Source organism: Syngnathoides biaculeatus, chromosome 2, assembly GCF_019802595.1.
Source record: "Syngnathoides biaculeatus isolate LvHL_M chromosome 2, ASM1980259v1, whole genome shotgun sequence".
Classification (NCBI taxonomy): domain Eukaryota; kingdom Metazoa; phylum Chordata; class Actinopteri; order Syngnathiformes; family Syngnathidae; genus Syngnathoides; species Syngnathoides biaculeatus.
In genome coordinates, this window is record NC_084641.1 from 37,675,062 (window position 1) to 37,692,728 (window position 17,667).

Here is a 17,667-nt window from a genome sequence, read left to right on the forward strand (position 1 = left end):
CCTTGGGTGTCATTGTGAGTGTGACTGTTGTCTGTCTCCATGTGCCCTGCGATTGGCCGACAACCAACTCAGGGTGTACCCTGCCTCCTGTCCGATGATAGCTGGGGAAGGCTCCAGCATTCCCACAAGCCTTGTGAGGATAAGCGGCTAAGAAAATGGATGGATGGATGGATGGATGGATGGATGGATGGATGGATGGATGGATGGATGGATGGATGGATTTTTTTACAATCCATCCAGGCAGGGCCAGGATTTGAACCCCAGTCTTCAGAACTGTGAGGCCAACCTTCTAACCTGTTACGACACTGTGCTGCCATAAAAAGAATCAGACTAATAAATACAGCTGCAAAAATGTCACCTTCACCGGTGTTTCCTGTGAACAATACGATATAGCAAAACTGTAGAATATTTTGTGACATGAATGTGTGTTTACCTGCATTGTGCTTGGCCAAGTACTTGTCTTTGTACTGTTTCTTTTTTTTGCCAAACCACGTGCAACTGGCTTGCTGTTCTTGTTTGGTCTTCTCCATGGCTATACATGCTACACGCCTAAGAACACCACATGGAGTGTGACGCAATGCTTGTAAATAACAGTCAAGGCAACATGGGAAATGTGATGGTGACCTTGAGGCATCAAATTCTCACTCACCACTCCTGCAGCTCTGGTGAAGGGATGAGGCCTGCTGTGCCGTTCTTGGTATTCTCTAGTTTACCCTGCCACCAATTGTGATCATCCTTGGAGATAATCTGAATGATGTCACCCACCCTGAAGTGAATTCCTGCTTCCTTACAAGGTATGAGGTCATCTTTTGCCGGATCATACTCAAACTGAGCACGGACATAGATCTGCAGGGGTGGAACAGTCAGACACGACTTTTGTTCGTAGCGTGATGGAAGACGACGAGAAAGAATGATTGTTTCAACTGCCCATAGGAAATTGGAGTGGCTACTAAAGCAACATCATCATACAAATGTAAAGTGAGCACAGGCTAATAACGAACCTAAGACTGAAGGTAGCAAAGCAAATTGTAGATAGAATGCATTTTACTATCTGCTGGTACGTGCTACTTTGGGGGAAATGTATCATTATGCTAATGGCAGTTCTTTGAAGCAGGGACGGGTTGAGTTGAGATCTACTTCTAAGTGCTTCCTTTCGTAGACATCTTACCTTGATGGACAATTTGTCCTGGATAGCAGGTCTGGAGATCTATGGAGTTGAGAGCATCACACACTTACACATAAATCATGCAGTAGAACATGTTGTGGGGCACAGACAACAGGATGCATTGAGGGACTCATATACTGTTAGGCTGTATCTGACATATGTGCGTTTGTCCATATGTCATCAGTTACTGTATATATGTGTCATCTTTCAGCATTAAGTTAATCATGTAGCTTGTGAATGTTGAGTTTTACTGGCAAAGTTGTAGCGGGGAAAACTCTTTTTTTTTTTTTTTATTAAGTGTCATTACTTAAAGCCAGTAATGAGTCACTGGCAGTCTGCAGGCCGCATGCAATCTAGATCTGAATGTGTGCAATCTAGATCTGAATGTGTGTGGTTTCGTTTGTGTGTTTTTTGGTTTTTTTTTTTTTTGGGGGGGGACAGATTATAAACAGAGGTACACATAAATTTTGGTTGGGTTCTCAAAAGAGCACCAGGTTGTTGGTGCTAACTTTTTATATGACCGATTCCTTTCATCACTCACCAAATTCACTTGATGAACTTGGGTTTGTTTAGACATTCGATCTGTTACGTATTACATCTAGGAGTCACACAGAGGGTGTGATTCAAATTAGCACTGCCCTGACTTGCAGTATATGAGCACACGATCAGGTGATCAAGCACAATTCACCAAGGTAGCAGTCCATAAACTTTCTTGCACCAAAGTCTGGTTTCACATAAAGTAGTTTGAAGGACCGTTGTAGAAGGTGTGCAGCAACCCATTGTTAGCCCCTGCGTGCACTCAGCCACCATTGCTGTGACCGAGTGGCAGCGGTGGGCCACAGCCTATCATCTTAGCTCAACTAAAATAAGAAAGGAATGAATAAGTTCATTAAGCGATTCCATTAAGTAAGTTCACTCAGAAGATGGGCTCGTTTGAACTAGTTTGTGAATGACAACACAATCTACCAATGTGCTGCCATAAATTAAAAAAAAGCAAGAAAAAAATGCTTGTTGGTATGAAAAAAACGGACTGATACAGTAAAATCGCATACACAATTGGAATTTTGAGTGGACTTGCGCACCAATTATTTACAGCCCTGATTATAAACATGTTTCATCGACTACACAGATGTCATACTCAAGACCCTTGGACTAGATGTGGCCCGTCAATTTTTTTTATGTGGCCTGGGAAACCGAACACCAAACATGTGCATCCAATACATAAAATAACATTTTTCACAAAAATATTTTTTTTTACCCGCTTTTGATTTCAAAACGAGTTATCCATCTATTTGTAGTGTATGTGTGATAAGAATAATGCAATAATATATTTTTATATATTCAGAGTCTCAACAGCCCTCGCCAGGTAACCACAATATGAAGTGCCCGGCAACAAACAACGCATTTCACACAAACTTCTACAACTGATCGGTATGGACTTGTAATACCACTATTGACCACGAGATGTCCTTAGAAGCGCTTACACCGGGTTTTCAACATTATGAATGTCATCAAAAATAGGAAACATTTTAACAAATTTCAAGGCAAGCTTATGTACTTAATTTGTTCTAAGATTTCAGTCAGGATTGTTTCATGGCACTGATGAGTCATACAAGACAAACGAAAGCTCTTATGCCTCAGGGAATCAGGTTTTGTCACAAAATAGTCAGAGCACACTAGCATCTTACTGTATATACAGTAGTTGGTAAGATGCCACGTAATGCTTAGCTCATCTTTGCATAGAATGGAAATGACTGAGTGGTTATTACATTGTACTGAACTCACAATAGGTTTTATGCAAAGTTTAAATTAATTAAACAGTTAAGACAAAGGTCAACATACTATACAGTGAAGAAAATAGGTATTTGAATACCCTGCTAAATTGCAAGTTATCCCACTTTGAAAACATGGAGGGGTCTGAAACTTTCCTCGTGGGTGCATGTCCATTGTGAGAGATATAATCCAAAAAGAAAAATCCAGGAATCACAATGTATGATTTTTTAACAATATATATGTGTGATACAGCCGCAAATAAGTATTTGAACACCTGTCCATCAGGGAGAATTCAGTCCCTCAAAGACCTGTTAGTCCGCCATTAAAAGTCCACCTCCACTCCATGTAGTATCCTGAATCAGATGCACCTGTATGACGTTAGCTGCATAAAGACACTTGTCCACCCCATACAATCAGTAAGACTCAAACTTGTAACATGGCCAAGACCAAAGAGCTGTCCAAAAAGACAAAATTGTAAAGCTCCACATGGCTGGACAGGGCTACGGAGAAATTGCCAAGCAGCTTGGCGAAAAAAGGTCCATTGTTGGAGCAATCATTAGAAAATGGAAGAAGCTAAACATGACGGTCAATCTCAACCGGAGTGGAGCCTCATGCACCTTTTGGGGTCTCAATGATCCTAAGAAAGATGAGGAATCAGCCCAGGACTACACGACAGGACTTGGTCAATGACCTGAAAAGAGCTGGGAACACGGTTTCCAAGGTGACCGTTGGTAAATACACTGAGACGTCATGGTTTGAAATCATGCATGGCACGGAAGGTTCCCCTGCTTAAACCAGCAAATGTCAAGGGCCATCTTAAGTTTGCTAATGATACAGAGGAATCATGGGACAAAGTTTTGTGGTCAGATGAGACCAAAATGGAACTTTTTGGTCATAATTCCACAAACCGTGTTTGGAGGAAGACAAATGATGAGTTCCATCCCAAGAACACCATCCCTACTGTGAAGCATAGGGGTGCTAACATCATGCTTTGGGGTGTTTTTCTGGACATGGGACAGGACGAGAGGATCACCCCGACCATGTATTGTGAGATTTGGGGGAACAACCTCTTTCCCTCAGTCAGAGCATCTTTCAACATGACAATGACCCGAAGCACACAGCCAGGAAAACCAAGGAGTAGCTTAGCCAGTCTCCAGACCTAAATCCAATAGAAAATCTTTGGAGGGAGCTGAAACTCCGTGTTTCTCAGCGACAGTCTGATCTAGAGAATATTTGTGTGGAGGAGTGGGCCAAAATCCCTCCTGCACTATGTGCAAACCTGGTGAACAACTACAGGAAATGTTTGATTTCTGTAATTGCAAACAAAGGCTACAGTACCAAATATTAATATTGTTTTTTTTTCTGGTGTTCAAATACTTATTTGCAGCTGTATCACACACATAAATCATTTTAAAAAAAAAATCATACATTGTGATTTCTGGATTTTTCTTTTTAGATTATCTCTTACAGTGGATATGTGCCTTCGATGGAAATTTCAGACCCGTCCATGATTTCTAAGTGGGAAAACTGGTAATATAACAGGGTGTTCAAATATTTTTCTTCACTGTAGGTTATATAAAAACAAACAATGGCATTTACTACGAGCAGAAATTCTGCATTGACAAGCGCAATGCATGCAGTGAACCAAAGTAAATGCGAAAAGTACAGTGATGCTACCAAGCTCTCAAATTAAAAGTATAAAAAAAATGAGCTTTTTTTCTTCAAAAGAACCAGTGACTGTTCGATTAAAGTGCAGGAAGATTTACTAAAACTTGCAGACATATTGAAACCCGTGAATAGTGTTGCAAATGCGTATGGTGGCCTGGATAAGTAGCAGGACAGGAGACGCACCAAGGATCCTTCAACAAAACTAAGTCAATTGCCTTAGAATGCATAGTGAGTAGGCCTAATAATTTGAAGACTTTAAATGACATGCACGACAATAGTGTATCGCTCATCATTTTGAGTGAGAGGATTTTTGTGGAAAGAATGCATAAAATGATCATGATACACAAATGGCAATTAACGGCTTCCTGTTTAGCAGTTTTGTGCCGTCTTTGAATTGTATTTTTATGTAAAGAGCCTTTGCAGAGTTGGGTTAGTTTCTGGGTGCTTCAAAAATCTTGTTGCGGCGGGGGGATGTTTTATGCATGCATTTAAGGATGACATATATTTAAAAACCTAATGTGCATTGGTTCAATAAAAACAAGACAATCCAGACATTTTGACTATATTTAAAATGGCATTTTATGTCAGACAGAAGATTAGTATGGCCTATGTAGCCCCTGGTAGCACTGACAAAATATTGTGGCAATTTTCATTTGCCCATCCCTGCTTCAAGCTTATAGCCTTCCAAGTGTGGTATTGACAAATGTTCAATGAAGCCTTTTGTAGAGTTGTTGTTGTAAATGTCCAGTCTAAGATGGACACTAAGCAAATGTAGTGATGTAATGGTTAATAAACAAATACATGCAGATCTGGATGACACTCTTTTCGAACAGTCAACAGTTCTTGCAGATGTAAAGGGGAAAACTATTGGAGGTTTGCCATAGAACTCACCTGACGAGCTTTGGGCTGAATTGTTGCTGGAAGATCCTATTGGGTAACCAATATAGCCTTGTAAATATTGACAGCAATACTGTACTGCTTATTGTTACATATGAATATAACTTTGGTTTATTTTTAAAATCCTTCACATATTTATTGCTTTCAAGGTTCTTGAACTCCAGTGCATTTCTCACTCACCTGGATGGAGCTGGTGACACTTGCATGACCGTTGGCGGCCAAATGTTGAGACAAATCTGGTGACTCCTTCTGCAACACACAATTTGTCATCGTTCTGATCTCATTAACAGACAAGTAAGCTAGGTTTTGATTTTATACCTCACAAGACTTGGACTGGGACCGGTAACTGGGTACTATCTTGAACGTGATGCTTCCCCTCATCTCCCTCTGTGAATGACAACCACTTAAAAGCATGGATACAGAAATAGATTTGACATAACTGGAGTGAAAAAATTCACAGTATCCGACTGACTTCACCAATGTAACTGTGTTGTTAACTCACAAGCATTTTTTGGAGCTGTTCCACTGTTTGATTGGCAACACTGATACCATTAATTTCTCTGATTTCATCTCCGACATGCAGGGTCCCTGTAGGTGAGGAACAAAAATTGAGGTCATTTACATGACATAATATGAGCATGTAAAATTAAAAGGGAGCACACCTTGACGATGAATCATTCCACCATGCATGATCCGGGCCACAATACAATGGTTGAGCTCGTTCATTTTCAGCGTAATGCCCTGTGAAAAACAAACAGCAGGTCTGAGGTAGAGTTGTTTATCTGAGTGACTGTGTTAACTGAGTGTAACTGTATGTGTCTGAATTTTGTAGAAATCTTTTCCTCCCGCATGTGCATGTGATTTCACCATGGCCTCATCTGTGTTCTTCTGGAACTGGACCAGGCGGACTCTGGTAACATTCTCCATGTCCATGTCTCCGTTGGTGCTGTCTGGTGAGTCTCCGTTCAAGTAAGGGGATGTGGGCGGGGGTGTCACTCTAAGTGCCTCGTCACTGTAGACCTCATGGGCAACCACATCATGAGTCTGTAGCAGAGCCTGAGTCGCAAACATGGAAGTCATTGGTTCAAAGCTTAAACACACACATGCACCATCACAGGACGTGTGTTTGTGGAGGGCTTTTAAAGAGTGTATCTTACACTAATCTTCAGAGGCCACTAATCATGTCACTGAGCCATTGTATGTTTTACTCACATCTACTAGCTCCCAAAGCTCATCAACAGGGCAATGTGCCCATTTCCTGAGAGATTAGGGAGCTGCCTCTACATTAGAACTGAGATGAAAGGTACAGAAGAACACAAGTGTTTACTTGTGAAACATCCACAAATTTCCTACAACAACGGATTACATACCAAGAAAAGCTGGGAATTTCCAGTCTGAAGCTTAATGTCTCTGGAAAACAGAACTATTTGTTGGGACGTGCACAGTATGCATGGGATTGCATGAAAATGCAGGCTAATTGGATAGAAGCAGACCAACAGTGTGTCACAGTACTTAAGACAAATTGAAAATGCAGATTCATTATTATTGTGTGAGCCTGCAGGATTTACAGGTTAACTTTTTCAGGAATCCCACCAGGTTCTGTGGGACCCATGGGAGTAAACTTCCCTATCAATCAGGTAATTTGGGCAGGAGCGGGAGCACACGACATTGGGAGCAGGAACCGTAATATAGTCGCCAGGAATTAACCGTCGAAACCATGAGATGGGACTTTGCAGGTGCAGAAACCATTTTGAAAGTGAAAAATAAGTGTTATATTTTGTTTTAACTTTGATCAAATCAATATTTGAATACCTTCCCTGACCATTAAGCTAAACATTGCTCACTCTGGCTTGGAATCGATCTCTGAACGGGATTGGGCAAGATTTATTTTTCAAACATTCAAGATTGGGAGCGTTCTCTGGGAGTGGGAGTGCGAGTAAACATCCATTCCCATGGCAGCCTCTAAGTTTGGATGTTGCGTATGTACACAGCATATACTTGCATAGGTTGCGATTTCGCAACATTAAAAGTGCCTTGATATTGTTGTGATCTTATCTCAGTATAAAATAATGAGGCATTGTGTTAAAAATTCTGTTTAGGGACGGTTATACGCAGCCACTCTTACCCAAGCTGCTAGAGCCAGACTACAATGCCCTACTTCTTCGTTAAGAGTATAAATGCATCCAATTGGACGTGTGACCATGTGAGAAACTTGTGTGCATATGTGTGTGTGTGTGCACGCGCACAAAGGAATATGACATAAAATAATGTGAACGTTCTCAGCACAGGGAGGAAAAAGTGATTTAAATACTGGTTTGACCCACCTTCAGCAGCAATAACCTCAACCAAACATTTCCTGTAATTGTAGATCAGACGTGCAAAACAATCATTATGAATTTAGGACAATTCACCTTCAAAAAAAAGGTTGCTTATTCGGACTTATGGGATTTCTAGTGTGAATAGCTCTCTTGAGGTCATACCACCACATCTCAAAGAGGCTGAGGTCAGGTCTTTGGCTGGTTAGGGTTATGTATTTTGTTCTTCTGAAATCATGCTAGTGTTAATTTGCACCTGTGTTTTACATCTTTGTCCTGTTTTATAACTCCTCCTCTATTGAGCTTTAACTGTTGGACAGATGGCGTCAAGCTCTTTTGCAAAATATTGTTATGAACTTGTAAATTCAGTTTTCCATTGATGATGGCAAACTCTCCAGGCTCTTAGGGATCAAATTTCCTCCACCATGCTTCACGGTTATGTTAAGGTTTTGATGTTGATGTGCTATGACATTTTTCCTCCATATATGGCGTTGTACATTCAGCCCCAAACAATTCAACTTTGGCTTGATGTGTTTGCAAAATATTTTGCCGGTAGTTGTGTGAAACATCCAAGCCCTCTCAAACTTCATATATGCAGCAATGGTTTTAGACAGCAAGTGCTTCCTTCCTGGGGTTCTCCCATGAACTCCAGTCTTGTTTTATCTTTTATGGATATAATTTTGTCAACAGAGAAGTTGGTTTGTCCCAATGACTTCTGTAAGTCTTTAGAAGATAATCTAGGATCAATTTTTAGTTCACTGTGCTCTTGCAGTCATCTTTACAGGGAGCAACATTGCTGAAGTTTCTACATTTAGACAATTAGTCTAACCGTGGGCCGATGAACATCAAGCTACTGTCGTACGACAACAAAGAGCTACTTTGACAAAATACAGACTTATCAAAATAGGGGGGTTACAGGTAGGGAGAGTCTTTGAGCACTCAGGTTTATATATAAAGTCCTGACCGCAATACAACTGAGATCCTATGGTACGAACTCAAGAGAACTATTTACAGCAGAAATCTCAGGAATCTTGAAGTTTTTCAAAGAGGAATTGTTCAAAAGTCATCCTGATCATTGGGCATGTCTGATTTGCAACTATATTATTTACTATATGCAAACATTTGGTTGAGGTTATTGTTGCCAAAAGGAGGATCAACGAGTTATTAAATTCATCCGCTCACTTCTTTTTTTCATCCCTCCCTGTCCTTTAAATATGTTTTCTATTTTTTTTTTTTAAAAAAAGGAAAACATTTGTGTGGTATTTGTTTAAGCAGACTGTACTTTTTGTGACTTTGATAATTAGACCAGATTTTATGATCACTTTATGGCGCAATTTAAGAAATTCTAGAGTGCATATTTTTTTTCTTCCTTCCGATGTACATATATACACATATGAGTGCATTTATGTGTGTACACAGGAAACTCATCCTCGCTGTTTAAGGGGAACCAGGGAAGATGCCCTGATGTGAATAGCGAAAAACTGTAACCGATAACGCACTTCAACATGTCAACTGCCACTACCAAAACTCTATCCTTTCAAACAAAAATAAATTATCTTAAAGAATCTGAGTTTGAAAAAAATGCACCAAAGGTGTGCATTCAGTGACAATCGCATGCCCATAAGCTTCGCTAAAAACCATGGAAAACCAGACATCTCCCTGAATACAAAGATGTCTTTCAGAACTCTCAGTCACGATGCATCACTTTCACAATACTAGTGATGCATATTACGTTTCCATTAACTTGGACTTTTCCATTAACCTGGACTATGGCCCCATCTTGTGGCTTCTTTGGCATTGCAGAAAACGCACAATATCAGCAAAAAGGTGAATTTTCAAGCAATTATCTGGGGATAGGTTCCACAGAAAAAAAAACAAAAGATGAGTTTGTGAATAGTTAAAAGCAAAAAGGCAGGGCTTCTCTGTATATACACTGCATATATATACACACACACACACACACACACACACACACAAACCTACATACAGTCTGCTATACATTAAATTATACACTGCAGCTCAGAAAGACAAAAAATAAGTACACCTTGAATATGAAATCTACCACAGATTCCTTGTGCTTCTAAGATCAGTCTCTGAATGGTCCACAATCTCTTCTCTGTATCCGTTTTGGCCATGAGACTCATCAGAAGAGTGCACAAACAGTTCTCTCTGCAGTAGGCTCAAGCCTCTCTTGTCATCTCTGCTGTCCTCAAGCTTTGGCCCTGCAGGTCTAACCTCAGTCACCCTGCTCAGGTACTAAGCAGCTTTGTGGCCTGGGTAGTCATGCGGATTGCAAACAGCACTCTACTTCTGACACAACAGCTTGTCAATGCGCTTGCACACACTAGCACGCACAGACACACAAAAAAAAAAAATTCCAACTTATGTACCCACTTATTCTTTTTAAAAACCACTGATCCAAGCTGTGTAATCATTCTTCCCTAGAAAAAGATACATAGGTTCAAATAAACTATTAATTGAAAAGCCATTTATGTCTGTGATGATAATAAAAAAAATCTCCTGACCACACAGTGTCTGTGCATGTGTGTGGATGTATATGCGCATGCCCCACCATGAAGTGTGGTTGTGTGAGGATCCTTCTGAGCTCCTTGGCCTCTATGTTGTCTTGATAACAGGAGATCGTCTCCAGTACCTTGAGCAAAAATGATGAAACCAAGAATAATAGTATTGACAAAATGACACAAAACAACACTTCCACTGTTCATTATATGAAGTTTGTATAACGCTCACCTCTTTGGCTCTCTGCACACCATCACTCGGAGGATTTCGAATTTGTGGAGATGACCTTGTGTTAATTTTGTCGTACAACTGCAAAAACAAAACCGCAGCACAATGGGTATTAGGCCTCCTCTGACTTCCCAAAAAGAAATGAAGATTATTTGACCAAAACAAGCAACATAATTCCAGTCAAGATTGGAGACACATCTTCTTTATACACATAGCATTTAAAGTGCACCAAAAGGTAAAACCTGGTTGTTTCAAAAAGTGCTGAAAACTTGCATACATTGAGAGCAATATAGCAGTAAATTGTTGATCTAAGGCTTAAAATGCTTTCTCATCTAATTTTTTCTGATTTTGTCTTGAGGGCTAAAAACTCTAATAACGAAGTGACATCAAGGTTTGGGTGTATATATTTTCGTCTGCCACTATATTATTATTCTAAGCCGTGGCCATCTGGTTGAATTGTCATTTCCTCATTCTTAAATGCACCAAAGTTGTAGCATTAGCGTGCAGGTAGCCATCAAGGTATGCCCATCCTTTTCAAAAACACAGATCTTTCTTGAAATCCAATGTGTTTGCACTCTTTGGGCTTTGTCTCTGCCGCCTGCCCGCACGATAAGTTGTGTAATTACGCAATGGGAAACCGCACAGGAGCCGCCATCCCACAGCCTAATCCCAGACAGACAGTGGTTTGAGTACACGCTGAACGTCTGTCAAAGACTCACATCACAAGCGATGGGTGGGGGGGGATCTTTATCCAGCTCTAGCTACCAAAGCTACCAACTAGCTACCAACCACCCTCAAGGCGCATTGTGAGTGACGAGTCCCTGTCAAATAATGGCCAGCTGGATTTTAAATATAAACAAAGGAGCAGAATGACTCTGCAGCCCAGAGAAGCATGTGATGTGTATCACTGCTCTCTTTGCAGGCAGAGGCACATGAGTTACACAAGAATTATTTGAGTGAAAGCTGGGGGTGGCATTTTTACAACATACAGCAACACGCCCACAGTATCTGGAAATTTAATGAATCCACACCATTTTGAAGCGTGATTTCACATACTTTACAATTTTTTCATCAATTCATTTGTCTTGTTAACAGTCCACTTTTCTGTGGTGTGTCGAATTTACAAGACATTTTTGGGCGTCTCTGGGGCTCTTTAATGTGCCTGGTGACCAGTACAAAACCACACCAAATATGAACAGTTCAAACAGCCAATAGCAGACAAAATATTTGTGGCCCTTGCAATCATCAAAGGTTCCTGATGATGATAAAGGATAATAATATTGGACCCCTATTATTATGGATGCAACAGATTATGGCTGCATCATGATACCATATAAATTTTGGTGTAATTAGAAACGTTGGGCTTTGGAAGGTTGACTTACATCTAACAGGGTGTGGAGATGTTGATCCTGGAAGACACTGTGGAGAAAGTCCATATCTTTCTCACTACAGTCTGTCAAAGCATGAATCTCCTCGAGACTGTCGAGAACCTGTGATACTGCCCCTGAGTAAGCATAAACAAACAAGTCAGCCACGCAAATATCAAATGGACACCAAATGCTCTGATAATTACCCTGTGTGGTCACGCTAAACATTCAACATAGCACAAAATGCAAACACTGGTCGTGGTACATGTACCCACAGAAACAGAAACACAACAACAAACAGGCAAAGAGGACAAATGCACAATCACAGGTCAAGCAAAGTCACAAACACAAAAACAGGTAAACATTCAACTATTTAACATGAGTGCAGGCAGTTACAACCACAAAAACAGTTAAACATTCAACTATTTAACCCTAAGTACCTGCTGCATGGCCCACACATGCAGCAAAACCAGAGAAACAGTAGTAGTGGCATCAGTAGATTAGAAGAAAGTCAGCACACAAAGTAAAACGGTGGATGGTTGCAAGGAGCAGCACATTCAGAGAGGGAAATATGTTGCTATCTTGTATATTTCTACATTGGAAATTATATTCAAAATCTCAAAAACCAACTATTGTTTGTATAGTGTTCATCCTCGACATCTATGGGTTTTGTCATCTCAAGGGGACGAAGGTTTTTGGAGAAAGGCACACAAATTAATTTAAGGGGATTTTTGAAAGGGGATAAGGGAACCAAGGACAGGAACCTTTAACAAATGCATATAAAAGGGGACAGGAGTTATGAAGACAGCACAATCAAGGTTCTAAATGTCAGCGCAAGGGTACATACTTTCTGCAGCTAGCAGTCCTAAGAGCAGCAGAGCACAAGAAAAGAGACTGGCATTAGGAAGTTAGGGAAAACAGTTTCACAAGTGTTAGATTTCACAATGACAGGAAAGTCGCTGGAAAGGAGAATGCAGGCATTGATGATGACATAAAAAGCAGCAGCAGAAGAGCAGAAAAGTAACATCAGCTGAAGAAGAAAAAAAAACAATAAGAGGCTGCAAGCATGCACTTAAGGCAAACAATATGTGTACAACGGACACCTGCAACGAATCAAGCAGGAACCACTACTGGATGACTCAGCAAATCTGTGTAGTTATACTTGGGTACACATTCAACACAGTAGGAACTGCATTAAGCTTATTAATTTGATATTTAAAGGGGAATTCCAGTGCTTTGCATGAGCAATGTATCCAGTAGCTCATGTAATATGTACTCTGTTTTGACAATGTGATGTTAAATCCTCTCTCATTTAATAATAAATAATAATAAATGAAAAAATAATGAGAGGATTTTTATCGACAATTACGAATTTTCAGGGGCGCTGCCATTTTCGCGACTATTTACGTGCGCGGATGTGACGTGTAAGGTGAGCACCAAAGGCTCGATTACATTATGCCCAGCACTGATTTCTCGGATTTATCCTCATCTGATGAAAATATAGCAGTATCGGTTGATCGGGAAGACGGAGGAATATTTCCATATAGATTTGAACCTGTGGCTGTAAATAATGTTCAATATTTGGATGGTTCTTCAGGAGGAATGACGCCGGAGTCTGACTTCTCAGAGGGCTACACGCGGGACATAAGTGCGTAAAAACGTCTTCCCGATCAACCGATACTGCTATTTCTTCATCAGGTGAGTATAAATCACAAAAATCAGCGCTGGGCATAATGTAATCGAGCCTTTGGTAAGCACCTTACACGTCACCTCCATGTTACTCGCGAAAATGGCTGTGCCCCTGAAAATTCGTAATTGTCGATAAAAATCTTCTCAAACCACTATTAAATGAGAGAGGATTTAACATCACATTGTCAAAATAGAGTTCATACAGTATTACATGACCTATTGGATACAATGTTCATGTGAAGCACTGGAATTCCCCTTTAAGTGAACATTTAAAATGCTTCCCGAATTAGCATTTTTTTCCAATTTCCTGTTGTGGTTTATAGGTCATTTCCAAGAGCTGAGAGATACTAATGCGTGTGCAGTCTGCAGCTCTCTGAAATGAGGAAGTGAGACTATTTGTTTGAAACAGTAATGTGTGGCTAACACTTTTTAAGGCCTCTGTAGAAACAGGAACCTCTAACCAGACAGGTTGTGGTCACTTCAAACAAAAGAGAAACCACAACTGTTGGCAAAAAAGTCCAAAACATCAGTAACCAGGTTTGAGACAGTGAAAACAATCATGGATGCGACCCTTTTTCAGTGCACACAAGTTTAAAAAAAATCTAGTCGCATTTGCATCGATGGCTGTTTTAATTGGGATTCTAAAAGTCTCACAATATATAACATGGTGGTTGAAAGTCACTCTTTTTCACTGCTTTCGTAAATCTCCTCCACCTGCTCTCCTGTTCAGAAGAGAGAGGGTGGTCTTATTGATGTTACTTTTAACAACATGCGGACACACGCACACACAAATTTAACAATTGGCGACCAAATCGTTTTGGCGCAACCATCTGAAAACGTTGGTGGCTACTAGTGAAAAAGTTAATGTATAGACCCTGAACAAAATGGTTTGGTTACTTGAGTATCTTTTGTCTATTCAGACCTTTGAGTCAAGAGCAACATTCCTTAAATTAAGAAAGCCTCTGAAATTAGCACATTTTTGCTTAAAGATACTTTTGTTTGAAGATCTTGGAGAATCTCTAACTGCATTTAAAGAGGACAGTGTCAATGTGATATTTACCTGAGGCGGTTGGGTCATCTGAAAAGTCATGAAGCTCCTCAGGAGGATCACCATAGTAAGAATTAAACTTGTGGCTTGACACAGCAGCCAGTACTGCACCCTAAGACACAGTAGGTAAATAGCAAAACTTGAGTCAGTGATGAGGCAAAGTAAGGTGAATGTGACTCATCTGCTCTTTCCATTGTCTTTGAACACAAAGATGAATAGACTTCACAAGATCCTGACCTTTAGTTTCCTTCTAGCATTGAATTTCCTCAGCTGTTCCACCGTTTCAGGAAGGTGGATCTTGTAGGCATACCTGTCCCTCTCCTTTCCCAATAAAGACACTGTTAGTGTATAAAAAAACATTAACACAAATGTGGCTCAACGTAAATTGTTCAATTTTGCCTTCAGCCAGGGGTGGTTGAGAGCTTCGTAAACGGTGATCCTTTCTGCAGGGTCCAGCATTAACATGCGTCTCACTAGGTCTTTGGCACTTTCTGAGATGTGGGCCCACTGGCGTGGATTCATCTGGACAATGGATGCACACAAAGATCAGCATTGTCATTGGAGTTGTTAAAGGTCACTAGAGTTGAGGACTCCAGTCCCTAAAACTACTTATAAAGCTCGAGAGTGTTAATATAGAACCACAAAGGTTGGTAGGAGGGAGAGAGAAAGAAGAAAACAGACTCTCTGCTGTAACTGGATCTGCGACAGATTTGTCATGCAGGAAAAAAAGATAACGCTGCGTGTTCTACTCTCACAGCGTATGATTTCTGCTCTTAAAGACAAAAGCTTTCACTTCAGCACAGTTCAAAAAGGAATACATATTGGAGGGGCCACAGAATAAAATCCTACCTTGTATTTTCCTTTGATGATGGCCTCAAAAAGGCGATCCTTTGTGCCATAGAACGGCAGGCAGCCAGAAAGGAGGATAAAGAGGATCACCCCGCATCCCCACACATCCACTGGCTTGCCATATGGCTCTCTCTTGACAACCTCCGGTGCCATGAAATGGGGAGTGCCAACACGACCTGAAAAGGGCGCCAGATATTATAAATGTTAAGAAACACCTTTCATGAAAGTGACAAGCAAAACAAAAAGGTACACAGGTGGATGGACCCCCTCCACAGGTTACAACATTTTGTGTGTGTAATGTGTACCTCCAGCAACCAGGCCCGACTCGCCCAGCTGTATAGCCACTCCAAAGCCTCCAAGTTTGACTGGAGCAGAATTCTCCTTTGAGGCCAGTAGCACACAGTGAGGCTACATAAAGACAAATAAACGCACAGAAATGGGCAAGTCAGATTTGTCTTGATCATACTCTGTGCAAGGTATCATTTTTGGCACTGTCTCCTTCACTGCCACCTTCTGTCCTGACGGATATTCTTATGTGTTCCCCATTAATACATGTATCAAATGTATGGGGGGAATAAAGAAGAGCATTTGGATGGCAAAGCTTATCTGCAAGGACAAAAAACTATTTCTACCTTTTTTAAAACTTGTAAATTGACAACTCTGACTAGACAACAACAAAATTCGGAAATACTTTGGAACCAAAGCTAATCATTTCCGAATTTGCTTACATTTCTCATGACGACAGGTGCAAATATGGTTTGTTGTGACGCACAGCATGAGAGAGAAAAAAAAAAAAAGAGTTGCACACAGACAGCCCTTTGTCACACTTAAGTCAACCTCACAATCATTGTAGCACAAGTAAAAAGAAGAACCTCCAGAAAAATGATTGTGAGAGGCAGCCAGAAAGATGAGAAGATGCAACAAGTGCAGGATTCACTCGGACAATGAGCAAGTGAAGTGAAAGGTCCATAGAGAAAAATAGTAAGAAAAGTTATTTTTACTCAATTACTTTTTAACATCTCTTTCTATATATGTAAGGTGTTTGGAGGAAAGCACAATAGACCAACACGCTCACGCTGCCTTGGATTTTCCTAGCAGAAAAAGCACTAATGGTAAGTTCAACAAAAAATGTGTGCGGAAAGGATGTTTGTAGAACCTCAAGTTCCTTTTACACAGATTTAAAAAAGAAAAAGTAATAATGATGACGTGGAATATCTCAGACAACTGCAGTATTTAGGGACATGACAATGTTTTAAAACTTGCAAAGTACAGATTAGTGACCGCGAACATTTATCCAAGCCGGAAACTGGAGCATCACAATATATATATATATATATATATATATATATATTTCTCCTCGTGCCTGTGTGGGTTTTCTCCGGGCACTCCGGTTTCCTTCCACATTCGAAAGACATGCAACGTTAATTGGACACTCTAAATTGCCCCAAGGTGTGATTGTGAGTGTGGCTGTTTGTCTCCATGTGCCCTGCGATTGGCTGGCAACCAGTTCAGGGTGTACCCTGCCTCCAACCCGTTGACAGCTGGGATAGGCTCCAACACTCCCCGCGACCCTCGTGAGGATAAGCGACGAAGAAAATGGATGGATGGATATATACTGTATATACACAAATAGATAGATAGATAGATAGATAGATAGATAGATAGATAGATAGATAGATAGATAGATAGATAGATAGATAGATAGATAGATAGATAGATAGATAGATAGATAGATAGATAGATAGATAGAGATAGATAGATAGATAGATAGATAGATAGATAGATAGATAGATAGATAGATAGATAGATAGATAGATAGATAGATAGACATTCACAGTCATATTAACAGTACCGTACAACCCTTACCAAAAATTATGAATCATGATCATTTCTATTTATTTTAGAGATAAAAAAGAAAAAGGCATATCAAAATGGTCCACAAATTTTGGGTTAAAAATACTGCCCTTCTGGCTTTAAGAAAAAAAAATGGTTTTAGTCAGTCACAAAAAAAAATAAAATGAAAAAAATTTATATATATATATATATATATATATATATATATACACACACACACACACACACACACACACACACACACACAGGGATGAGAACGACCAATCTGGAATTGGAAGGGGGGGGGGGGTTATA

At 40.2% G+C, this 17,667-nt stretch overlaps 1 protein-coding gene across 4 annotated transcripts in view; it reads right to left on the reverse strand.

Moving 5' to 3' along the window:
- The window catches only part of LOC133491639 (peripheral plasma membrane protein CASK), a 60,359-nt gene that overhangs the window by 6,278 nt on the left and 36,414 nt on the right, over positions 1-17,667 (reverse strand). Inside the window, exons 6-22 of one of the 4 annotated variants that reach the window (XM_061803040.1) lie at positions 15,825-15,927; positions 15,520-15,695; positions 15,070-15,192; positions 14,908-14,991; positions 14,683-14,782; positions 11,949-12,070; positions 10,570-10,647; positions 10,391-10,471; positions 6,371-6,559; positions 6,166-6,244; positions 6,006-6,091; positions 5,822-5,890; positions 5,684-5,749; positions 5,498-5,533; positions 1,169-1,207; positions 650-846; positions 434-549 (exon numbers count right to left, since the gene is read on the reverse strand). In XM_061803040.1, coding sequence (XP_061659024.1) covers positions 434-549; positions 650-846; positions 1,169-1,207; positions 5,498-5,533; positions 5,684-5,749; positions 5,822-5,890; positions 6,006-6,091; positions 6,166-6,244; positions 6,371-6,559; positions 10,391-10,471; positions 10,570-10,647; positions 11,949-12,070; positions 14,683-14,782; positions 14,908-14,991; positions 15,070-15,192; positions 15,520-15,695; positions 15,825-15,927 — 1,744 coding nt within the window. Of the gene's footprint in view, positions 1-433; positions 550-649; positions 847-1,168; positions 1,208-5,497; positions 5,534-5,683; positions 5,753-5,821; positions 5,891-6,005; positions 6,092-6,165; positions 6,245-6,370; positions 6,560-10,390; positions 10,472-10,569; positions 10,648-11,948; positions 12,071-14,682; positions 14,783-14,907; positions 14,992-15,069; positions 15,193-15,519; positions 15,696-15,824; positions 15,928-17,667 lie in introns of all 4 variants that reach the window. The other 3 variants (XM_061803032.1, XM_061803059.1, XM_061803051.1) reach the window with 3 other exon arrangements.